At 40.4% G+C, this 12,610-nt stretch overlaps 1 protein-coding gene across 1 annotated transcript in view; it reads left to right on the forward strand.

Annotated features, from left to right (window-relative positions):
* Positions 1 to 12,610, forward strand: part of LOC146869700 (uncharacterized) — a 664,652-nt gene that overhangs the window by 286,249 nt on the left and 365,793 nt on the right. Inside the window, exon 10 of the mRNA XM_085640198.1 lies at positions 4,217 to 4,441. Within this exon, the coding sequence (XP_085496324.1) occupies positions 4,217 to 4,441 (225 nt within the window). The remainder of the gene's footprint in view (positions 1 to 4,216; positions 4,442 to 12,610) is intronic.

The raw sequence follows: 12,610 nt of genomic DNA on the forward strand, positions 1-12,610 counted from the left end.
TACATTATATTCTTTTTTGTTTAAGTGAGCAACTATAAAAATCACATAATATAGATAGATAGATATTACAAAAAATAGGACAAATTTGAACAAATCAGTTCCAAAACATAAAATACATTACCAAGCCAATAAAATACAAAATGTAAAACAAAACCACATATTATACAAATGTAAACACCAAATAAAAATATAAACAAATGCTAAAAAATAAAATGGTGACATATTAATAAAAATATTTAAGCAATATTTGGAAACGTATTGGAGTCTGATCTGGGAATAACAGATATACTATTCCCACTGCAGTTTATCCTCCAGTAGAGAAAGTGCAGGACTTCGGAGGAGTTAAATATTTTATTCCCACTCCAGTCTAAGAAACAGCAGGGAAAGCACTGGACTTCGGATAGGCTACATTTCCTATTCCCACTCCAGTCTGTGCAACAGCAGGGAAAGTGTTGGACTTCAGAGCGGTAAAATGTACTATTCCCACACCAGTCAGTGCAACAGTAGGGAAAGCATTGGACTTCATAGGGCTTAAATGTACTATTCCCTCTCAAGTCTTTGCAACAGTAGGGAAACCGTTGGCCTTTTGAAAGGGTAAGATTTACTATTTCCACTCCAGTTTGTGCAATAATAGGTAAAATATTTCACTTCAAACATATTGCATACTTAAATAACCCTATTAATTTAGAAAAGATATAAAAATCTAAATACAAACATATTACATACCATAAAATATATATGAGAATAAAAGAATTAACAACAATTATCATATTCAAAAAATTCATACACCATGTAATGATTAATTTTTGATTAAAAGATAATGCTTATTTAATTATTACTTATTTAACTTTCCACCCTATATCCCTACAACCTGCACTTAAAATATAAGTATAATAAATCAATATTACATAATATAAATATTGAATGTCAATCAGATACTTACTTATAAATACTGATTAATTAATAATTATTACTCAACACCCCACCCTATCTCCCTACAAACCCAACAAACTGCTACACCACTATAAATCACTTTTAACAATTAAATTGAAAACTCTAATTCACTTAAAATTACAAATCATATTTAAAACAATAATTCCCATTATACAAAGAATGCTAACACATACAATTAATACATAAACTAAAACAAATTAAATTAAAATATAATATTCTTTACAACTGTCTTAGTGAAAACGATATTCTTATCAATATTCTTAACAATGATATTACTTACCTGAAAAAGTGATGTTTTTGATAACTATATTTCTGCATCACGTATTTTTACATTACAATATTTTTTCCCCATCATTTCTGTCTCCCGATATTTACAACTCGATATTTTGTCCAAATACCATCAGATCGCAGCGGGTGCCATGTAATAGTCCATAGTTTGCTTTGTTCAAACCAACCTTCAGCAATATATATGCCAAAATGCAGGGCTGGATTGGGCCGTAGTGGGCAGCAGGTGTATTGCCTGCCGGTAAACTGGAGGGGTGGGTGTCGCTTTTTGACCCATGGGAGCTGGTTTTGTTTTTACATACTTATATAACCCTATTAATTTTGAAAAAATATAAAGCTCTAAATACAAACATATTAAATACCATAACATATATATGAGGATAAAACAATTAACAACAATTATCCAATTTACAAACTTCATACACAATGTAATGATTAATTTTTGATTAAAAAATGCTTATTCAATTGTTACTTAATTAGCTTTCCACCCTATACCCCTACAACCCGCACCTAAGATATAAGTATAATAAATCAATATAACATGATATATATATATTGACTATCAATCAGATTCTTACTTAAAAAATACTGATTAATTAATAATGATTTATTACTTAACATCCCTCCCACCCTATCCCCCTACAAACCCAACAACCCACTACAACACTACAAATTACTTTTAACAATTAAATTACAAACTCTAAATCACTTAAAATTACAAATTAATTTAAAACAATAATTCACTTTATACAAACAATGCTAACACATAAAATTAATACATAAACTAAAACACATTAAATTTAAAAAATGATATTCTTTACAACTGTAGTAGTGAAAATGATCTTCTTAACAACAATATTCTTAACAACGATATTACTTACCTGAAAAAGTGATATTCTTGATAATAATATTTCTGCATCCCGTATTTTTTTTGCAATCGTTTTTTTCCCCATCATTTCTGTCTCTCGCTATTTACAACTCAATATTTTGTCCAAATACCATCAGATCGCAGCGGGTGCCATGTAATAGTCCATAGTTTGCTTGGTTCAAACCAACCTTCATCAACATATATATGCCAAAATGCAGGGCCGTACTGGCCGTAGTGGGCACCGGGTGTTTTGCCGGTAAGCTGGAAGGGTGGGTGCCGCTTTTTGACCCGTGGGGGCTGGTTTTGTTACTGGGGGCTGGTTTTGCAGCAATGATGCAGTTTCAGACCCCTGTAACAAAAGCAGAAGCAGTGCTTGACACTAGCAACATCCCCACCCTGGGGCTGGTGCTTCGCAGTAGTGCACACCTCCCCCCTGGGGGCCGGTTGAGCAGATATTGCCAGGGCTGTTTTTTTCTCCCAGTCCAGTAGTGCCAAAGTGTTGACCATCCTGGCTTTCCACATAGCGGTGAAATGCTCATTAATGCTTCACGTCTCTAAAGTACACTCTACAACATGGCATGAGCCCGCTCCTGGACAGGTAGTACCAAAGTGACCCACAGATCGAGGTAAGGCTCTCTCTCTCGAGGGGAACCAGCGGAATACTTGGATTTCCACAAGCTGCTGGAGTCCTGCCTATATTTGTGCTTCCCCTGTTTATGTTTACCATTCAAACCATCCTTTGTAGCACTGGCCCTCAGGGTAACATGTAATAATGGAAGCTGCCACATTGCAACACTTACCTGCGGAGACCCGTAGAAGCACGCCATTATCGCCACCGCCAAGAGTCAAGGGGTGCCATTACCGCGCCAGCAAGCACCATCTTCCGCGTCGCCGCCCCGGGACTCCAACTCCCGGCAGCCCCAGCGGCGGCGCGACGAGCTGACGCGGCGCCAGCGCCAGGAGGCGCCTACAAATCGCCCAGAGGCCGGCGGAGCGGGGGGAAGCTGCCACATTGCAACACTTACCTGCGGAGACCCGTAGAAGCACGCCATTATCGCCACCGCCACCGCCAAGAGTCAAGGGGTGCCATTACCGCGCCAGCAAGCACCATCTTCCGCGTCGCCGCCCCGGGACTCCAACTCCCGGCAGCCCCAGCGGCGGCGCGTCGAGCTGACGCGGCGCCAGCGCCAGGAGGCGCCTACAAATCTCCCAGAGGCCGGCGGAGCGGGGGGAAGCTGCCACATTGCAACACTTACCTGCGGAGACCCGTAGAAGCACGCCATTATCGCCACCGCCAAGAGTCAAGGGGTGCCATTACCGCGCCAGCAAGCACCATCTTCCGCGTCGCCGCCCCGGGACTCCAACTCCCGGCAGCCCCAGCGGCGGCGCAACGAGCTGACGCGGCGCCAGCGCCAGGAGGCGCCTACAAATCGCCCAGAGGCCCGCTTCGCGGGACGTGCCGGGCGAAGCCCGGGCAAAGGGCGGGCCGTCTGTGGCCGTCCGGGGCTGACCGTGGCTGGGCTGGGCCACCTCCCTTGATTCTCATTACAGGTATTCTGTCGATATCCTTATATAAGGGGTACTTTGGATATATTGAACGTACGGTGGTGGTTAAGAATGGGGAAATCCACGCGGATGGCCACTTGTTCAACTGTTAAATCTAAAGCCCCATCCAAGACCCCTCTTCCAAGTTTGACAGCAATAGATAGGATGCTGCAAAAAACAATTGGGGTAGTCGCCAATGCTATTGAGAACACCGAGAGGCGGCTATCACTACCCCCTAGCTTATGTTTGCTAACGCAACAGCAACAGGACACTGAGGATCACTCTAACACCGCGCTGAGTATGCCATTATCACAAGAATCCATCCTAATCGCCTCATATGCGGACTTTCCGGTTAAGGACTCGAATTGTGTTATAATTTCGCAAACTACACCTCCTGAAGATTTCATGACTCGGGAAAATAGGTTGTCTCTTACCCCTAGATTAGGATTAAGTGAGGAACAACCTAATATAAATAATGTGCCTGATCACAGGGAGGAGTTAATTGTTTGTGAAAATAAAGATATAAACACTGTGGTTTCAATACATGGTGCTATCTCCCCGCAGGGGATACAAGGGAGCAGTTCAAAAGCAAAAGCTGTGCAGAATGCACGCAAGAAAGGGAAACCAAAAGGCAAAAATAGGAAAATTGTACCAATACCCCTACAAGAAAATGGGGACAAAAGAAAGTCAATAAGTAGTATTGAATCCCTTAACCAAGATGATAAGTCCACCTTACAAGAAGGAATTACATTGAATGATTTGGTAGACTTCATGATAAAAATTGAGCAGGTAATGAAGTCTTTGATATTGCCAGTAGTAGGAAGATTAAAAACCCTTGTTGATAAAATTGAGGGCTTAGAAAAGCAAGGGGCAGGTAATTTAGAAACATTGGAACATCTTAGTACACTAATTAGACCTCTAGTCGTATCTAATACCAATAAAACAGATAATGCTGTTATTAATGTTTCGCATTCATCAGTACCTGCAATTTTACCCGGAAGGTGCGAGAAGGATGATGCACCCCTTATCCTACCTACGGGGGCAAATATGTTAAATGAAATGGATTCTGGTGGTAAAAGAATTGAAAAAGAGAAAGGTAAGGGACTTGATGAGAAGGAGGGAATGGCAGATTCAAAAGTCTATAATCGAAATAAGGATATAAACGATTATGACAAGGATAAAAGAATACATATTGACCTCCCTCCACAGTCAATTCCCTATACCGTAGTGTTGACAGGGGTACCAGAGTTGAGCAATGGAAAGGCAGAAAACTATCAGGAACTCAAGAATAAGGTAATTCATTGGCTGAATTATAACAGGCCATTGCCAGGACAAACACGTGTAGAAATTCTAAATGTTAGGAGAGTACACTGGATTGGACAGAGGCACAAAGATATTCAAGGAGATTGTTTTATCGTGAACTTGAGGGACAGAAGAGCAGTGAGTTTTATTTGTCATTGGGAACCTAACTATAATACAGGCAGAATTCAAACTGTAGACCTAACCTACTTTTATCCATTAATGGATTCAAGGAGAGATAATACCTGGTATCATGGGGAATATAGGTCCAGACATAGAGGTAATGTTAGCCCAAATTTCAATATCCCTTTAGCAAATAGATTTCAGATCTTGCAGGGGCTAGAAGACATTGACTGACTCAAGGGAGACAATAGACCCACTGATTTGAATACTAGCGAAAGTAGCAAGTTAAAGGACCAAGGGCCTCTGAATACCATCACCGAATTAGAGATAGCTAAGGCGGTCCCTATTAGCAAGAGCCCACAAATTGAGGTACTTTGTGGTGGGGAAGCATCTCTTAATAGTAACAATGATTTAGTGGATGATCAATTTAGTGGGGAGGTTTGGTCCTTTTTGAGTTGGAATATTGCAGGTCTGAGATCTAAATTGGGTAATGAAAATTGGGAAAAACTGGTAGGTAATTTTGATGTTATTAGCCTCCAGGAAACATGGACAACTGAACCCATACACATTAATGGATTTAAAACATATTTTTCCCCAGCAGTAAGCTCAACTCATGGTAGGGCTAAAGGAGGTCTGTGTACTTACGTTTCGAATCTGTTAGTAGGAATTAAAACTGAGTTCGTTTCTAGTAATGTGTATTATCACATTATAAGGATCACAGTTAACAAGGGGTTTTCCATAGTTTTGATTAATTTTTATGATAACATCCAAGGAAAAGACCCAATGGATGTCTTCAGATTATTAGGTAGTAATATCACCTCAGCAATTGGGAGGAGGACTGAGGACACCTGCATTATTTGGGTAGGTGATTTTAACTGTCAATTATGCAGGAGTGTAGAGAGTGGGTTATGTGGGGTAAAATTAGATAGAGATATTGGCTTTAGTCATTTTGAACATCCTGGACGAGGGGATTATCTAAATGAATTAATATTTGAAAATGATTTGGACTTTGTAAATAGGTTGATCAGTCCAGAAATCCCCTTCTTACCAACGTTTAATGGCAGAGGGGCAAATACAACTATTGATTATGCCTTAATGACCTCTAGACATAGGGATATGACACGGAATTATAGAATTCTGGATTGCCCACTTAGCGATCATTTTCCTCTAAGCTTCGATATAACTATGAGACTTAAGAAATATCGTGGTAGGGTCAAATCCAAAGTGATAATAGATAATATCACTATGGCCCGTAAAAATGGTTATGCCTTAAAGTGGACAAAAATTTGCCCCGCTGACTTCCAGGAGAAACTAATAAAAAGTATGTTGCCCCAATTTTATGTATGTACAGATGAGAATGCCAATGATTCTGATTTTATTAATAATTTTTTATTGATTATTGCCCAAATAAGGAAGTTATTGTGGGTTGGTACTAGTGGTGGGAATACAAGGCAGAAGAGGTGGTTTGATTCAGAATGCACCAAGGCATATAGAAGTCTAAAGCGTGCTATACATGCTACGGAGAAAGATACTGATTTAATTAGGAATTGTAGGAATGTCTATAAGCAGACCCTTAAAAACAGGAAAAATGCTTTAAAGTTGGAAGCATGGGATGCTTTATGTGACGCCTCGCTAAGTAAAGACTCTGCCTTATTCTGGAAAGTTGTTAATGCCCCTTTTTTAAATTTTAGTCACACAGACCCACTAGATGTGGCAATTACTGAGAGTGAGTGGGCTGAATATTTTGCCAAGCTGTATTCCATTGTACAGGATAACATGGAAAGTACCAACGATAACACCCAATTGAGAGACTGTTCACAGAGCAGTAGCCAACTTGAACCTGAAATAACAATAACAGAGGTGCAGAAATGTATTGATGCATGTCTGGCGGGGAAAGCACCTGGCCCTGACGGAGTCCCTGTTGATTTATTTAAAAACAACAGGGAACTATGGGCTCCAATTCTCACACGTTTGTTTAACGCCACTCTGAAAAAAGGCCTCCTCCCATCGTGGTGTGAATCCCTGATAGTCCCAATTTTTAAAAAGGGTGACCGTGAAAACTGTAAGTGTTACCGCCCAATATCACTCCTGGATTCTACTATCAAAATTTTAGGAAGGGTAATTTTAGATAGATTACATGTATGGGCTGATGAAGCTAATATTCTAAGTGACCTACAGTATGGCTTTAGGAAAGGTCTCGGTACAATTGAACAGTGTTTGAATTTGCATATTTTAATTGAAAAATACACCAAAGTTAAAGAGGGACGAATGTTTTAACTTTTGTGGATCTTACTTCTGCATTCGACTCTGTAACACATTGTAAACTTTGGGTAGTTATGAGTAAACTGGGTGTGGATAAACAGATTATTAACTTCCTGAGAGATCTTTATGCAGGAGCATCGGCCAGAGTAAGATACGGAAAAAATGGCGAATGCACTAGATCCTTTGCAATCAAAAGGGGTGTACGACAGGGCTGTGTCCTGGCGCCGTTCCTTTTTACACTCTATATCAACAATGTGGAAAGGACATTGATAACTGAGTGTAGGGACGTGCCAATGGTAGGGAAAAGATCAATCCCTATTTTGCTATATGCAGATGACGCGGTCCTGATGGCTAGAACACCGCAGGCCTTGCAAAGAGTAGTTACATCGTTTTTTGATTTTATGAATCAGCTTGATCTAAGTATAAATTGTTCTAAGACATTCACCATGCACTGTGGGCCGGGTGCACAGAGGAAGAAAAAAACAATTTATATTGGAACTACCCCAGTAGAGGATATTTTAACATTTCCCTACTTAGGGGTCTTAATTGATAGTTCTGGGCTATGGAACAATACAATTAAGACAAGGAAATTGTTGTACTGTAAATCTATCATGGCTTTAAAAAATTTTAGTCGAAAAATAGGGAGGAAACCAATTAAGGAAATGTTGACTGTCTATAAAGCAACTTGTGTAGCCATTGTCACTTATGGGGCAGGCCTATGGGGATACGCAAATGTCAGCACTTTACAAGTGGTTGAAAATAAATTTATGAAATATCTCCTAGGGGTCCCACAGAGTGTTTCGACATATGTTTGCCATGTAGAACTTGGGGAGCCATATTTAGAAGATATAATAAAAACTGCACCAGTTCTACTATGGCACAGAATATGGACCGCAGATGAATCTGGTTTAAATCGAATGATCATGGAAAATGCGATGGGTCTAGAGAAGTGTGGAAAAATTAGATGGCTGAATTATATTAATAATTTTCTCACGCTACTAGGGCTGGGGGATTATTACACAGACCCGCCCACTCTTTGTAATATATCTAGGAAATGTTTAAAAAATAGATGTATGACCTATTTGCATGAGACCAGAACTAGAATAGAGTTCAAGAAAACTACGGTGGTAGCTCATGAGCAAATTGTAATCTGCAATTACTTACAGCCATATTTAAAGCTACTAATGAGTGACTACGAAAGGTTTTTATTAATACGTTTTAGATTTAATTTACTATTTAGATCACTCAGCTTTCCAGTTATGAATAATTGGTCAAAAATTTTGAGCAAATGTCCCTGTGATGATCTATCAGTGCAATCTGATATGCATATACTTTTCTTTTGTAAGTTTTATACCAGACCTAGACAAATGTTTGATGTTCCTTTGCTAAAAATTATGGAAATTAATCGATGTCGCCCTGCTTTTTTAGCTGTACAGAAATTGGATAACATTTTAACAGTCGTATTTATTTCCTCATTCCTTAAAAATGTTTTTAAATTACGGAAAACAATTGAGATCTGAACGTACTCGTTTTTTTCCTATGTATGGTTCCTATAATTGTTATTTTTAAATATGTGTAATTTTGTGTCTCTACTTTTATGGTTATTTTGTTTTAATAACCGAATAAAGATCAACTTGACTTGACTTGACTGCATACAGGCTACCTCACTATCACCAGCCACCACTGTACAGATGTTCGCTTCTAACTCTGACCTCAGGGCCTACAAACCTGATCAACACTCAGGAAGCCAGCACCAAGGCCCAGTCTGCTTCCCAACAACCACAAACTACCAGGATAAAGGTGCACTCCAGGGACTGCCGTGCTGGAACAGTTTCCAAAGTGGGGGTGCTGACTATCAAGGTCACATCAATAGAGGCATAGGGTCTGTGAAAATCCCAACTATTACCTAAAAAGGGAGCGAGCAAATGGGACGGATACATTTTATGGTAGGGTGGTTGGCTGGTGCAGGATTCACTGCTTTGTTTTAGAGAATATTTTCAGAGAAATATATATTGCTAAGCAGGGGTGGTAGAGAAATTCTATTTAGCAATGGAACATCTTCTGGAAAAATGTCTTTAAGTACAAGAAAAACACCGAAAACAACCAGTGGACTGACAACTCTTGTCAAAGCAACAATAGGTAAACCACTTCACTTCCAACACATTACATACTTAAATAACCCTTTTCACTGGCTCTGAATGTTTTAAATACACACCTGGAGAACCTTTGGCTCTCAGCATGAATGGGCCCTGTGCTACCAGGCCTTCCACCAACACATGAGTGGTCCATGTAAATGTGTAAGATGGCTTGTGACAGACTCATGTGTGTCCTCATCACTTTGGAAAATAAACTGATTGTTGCTCAGAGAAGTCTCTCTTGTTTCTGTTCTTTCAAGGGAATCTTTCCAAATACTTTCCAAAAACGCCCCTCATGAATTACCCTATTGACACTTCCAAAACATGTTTATTTCCAATAGAAAGGTGTTCTACCTGGTGTGTGCAATTTCTGAAATTGTTTATTTCAGATGGAATAAACCACAGCATAAATACTGTCATTGCAAAATAAAAAAACACAAGGCCTGGTGTGCCAGGGAAAAAGCAAGTCTGAGCATATAAATATTGTAATTGGACACAGGTTCCAACTAAGCAGAGGTGTGTGGCCCTTCTGATTGTTCCTACACAGGACTGCCAAATTGCTCCCTGGCAGCATGGCAAGAATGCTTTTGTTCCTCCTTTTTACAAAACACACTTGCCAGATGTGGTAGTCCACGTGTTTTCACTGAAAGCAAATGGAAATACAACTCATTGGGGTATACTTACTAAGACTTTGTGTCGTGTTGACATGCAAAATCTTTTTTTTCCAGCTTACTTTTGCGCCTGAATCAGGCTTGAAAGTAACACAGCTTTGCATTAGTTAGCACCAAGGGGGCATTCCATGGATGGTGCATGGGCGTGCCCAAAAAATAACACCTATCTCAAATAGGTGCTATCACAGAGAAATGCTTTCATTTCTCCTTTCTTTTCCAACTTTGCTGGTGTGCTTCACTCTACAGCACACATCCAAGGAGGGACAGGTCTTAAAGTAAGTCTAAGCATAGCATCTTGTACTGGCAGGCAATCGGGGAGACACCCTTGTACTATGGCGCAATGGGGTGTGTGCGGTGCTCGCCAACACATTTCTGCGTCGGCGCTAGTGAGAGGGGAGGAGAGAGACATATCTCTAAATATGACACTCCCCTGCTCCCTCCTTTTCACGCAACGCAGCACAGCATTTTTGTCTGCTGTGCTGCGTTTAATAAATCTGGGTGATTATCGGGTTTTCAATTGTGTTAATTTCAAATGAGAATAGCATTAAAGTGAGCAATAATAAATCTGTGTGGTATTATAATTGTATGGAGTGCAAAAAGTAAGCTTCATTTGTTTTAACAACACTAACACATTTGTTCCCATCACCTTTCAGGATAAAGTGTCAAAGGGACCCATGTGACATTCAGGTGCTGCTGTGATATTAGATAAAAAATGTCTTTATATGTGACGAAAGCCTTTGAAATGCTAAACCCTTCTCGTTTCACACAGTCCTGAACACCAGTTATAATATAGGAGTGCAACCTACAGTCAGAGAAAAGGAAATAAAAACGGAGATTTTCAAGTTACAATAGCAGCAGTTCCGCAGAATAACTTGCCTAGTACTAGGCCTGGGCAAAAATTTCGTTCCGTTCGCGGAAATTGCGATAATTTGACATTTTTGCGTTCCGCGGAGAGCGCGAAAATGTCAAAAATTCCGGTTTCCGCAGCTTGGCGATAATTTGTTTCTTGCTCGCGCTGTAAAATAATACATTCTCGCGCGCGCGCGATCGCCTTACCTGAATCCCTGCGTTCGCCGACAAGTTTTCTTGATCCGGTCGCGTTCTCCATGAGATGTTGTATTGTTTTTAGCCATTTGCGCTGTCTCGCGACAGTTCGCGCCCGTAGTGACGTCATGCGTCGCGCGATCACGTCTTTCTTCTCGCGATCATGCACCGCGAGAACAACTCAAAACAAGATGGCCGCGCCCGCAAGCAACCACATGGGTAAGTTGGCGACCCGCAACCATGCAGAAAATCTCGCGAACATGCCGGAAAAAAACTTCCGCATCTTCGCGATATTTCTGCTTGTTTGCGATAATTTTAAACATTCTCGCGATAATTTGCGAAGGTTAATTCCGCAAATTCCGCCCACCCCTACCTAGTACCCTGGTATTTGAAAGTCTGTGTTTGAAAGCACAATACATGTTGTCAGAAGAAAAACACTTCAAATGCTCTTTATTGCTTATTCTCCATTTGAACTTGTTCAAGGTTATTTGAGAGTCTATAGATATCTCTTAGATACTTGCACTAACCACTGCCTTTACCCTAAGGCTAGTGAATACACAAATGTATGTGCATAACATATAGTTTATATGTTAGACCTCAAAACAAGTATTGTTTGATTCTCAACATTCCCACACTCGCGCCACACCCTTCAAACACCAGAGTGGGACCCCTGCACTAACTCCCCTGGAGGCATTCACCGTCATTTCTGTTCCTTTCCATTTCCCAAATGACATCATCGACTATCACTGCGCAGTCATCCACAGGGAGACAAACAACAGGAACTGCAGTTACTCACTCACTTTACTGCCAGCACCAAAAACCCCTCCTACAGTTCCTTTTTTGGTCGCCGCCTTTTTTTATGGTTGGCTATAGACTTTTTCTTTTAACTGCAGCAACCTTTTCTTATTTTTTTTGTCTTCATTTGAATGCAAGCCTGACCTTAATATGGCTGCCCTGTTGCATTATACTTCTGCGGATTGGAGCACCTGACCATAAGATGGCCACCTGAAGTCTGGACGCTTGTGAGATTTTGAGCAGCAAAGTATTGTCCTGCATTCTGATCAGCAAGTACCATTTTCTTCGTTCTGTCCCATCAGTTAGCTACTTTTTTTCCTCCACTTTTTATTGATCAAGACAGAAAGAAAACGTAGAGCAGCAGTGCATCAAGGTCATAGTATACATACAGATGTAATGGTGTGACTTCGAAGCGTGGCTAGGTTTAAATCTTGCGCAAAACCAATAATCTAATCAAAATACAAACAAATATCTGAAGGGTGCGCCAGGGAACAGAAAGGAAACGTTTACCACAAAAAAGCTGCTCCTAGTGAGTTAAGACCCTGCTACAGTTATAAAACCATTGTGAGTGGGGACATCTCACAAAAAGTGACGGACTGGTTTCACACACCACCTGGTGTCATGCTTCA

The sequence above is a fragment of the Triturus cristatus genome, chromosome 1_1 (genome assembly GCF_964204655.1).
Source record: "Triturus cristatus chromosome 1_1, aTriCri1.1, whole genome shotgun sequence".
NCBI lineage: Eukaryota > Metazoa > Chordata > Amphibia > Caudata > Salamandridae > Triturus > Triturus cristatus.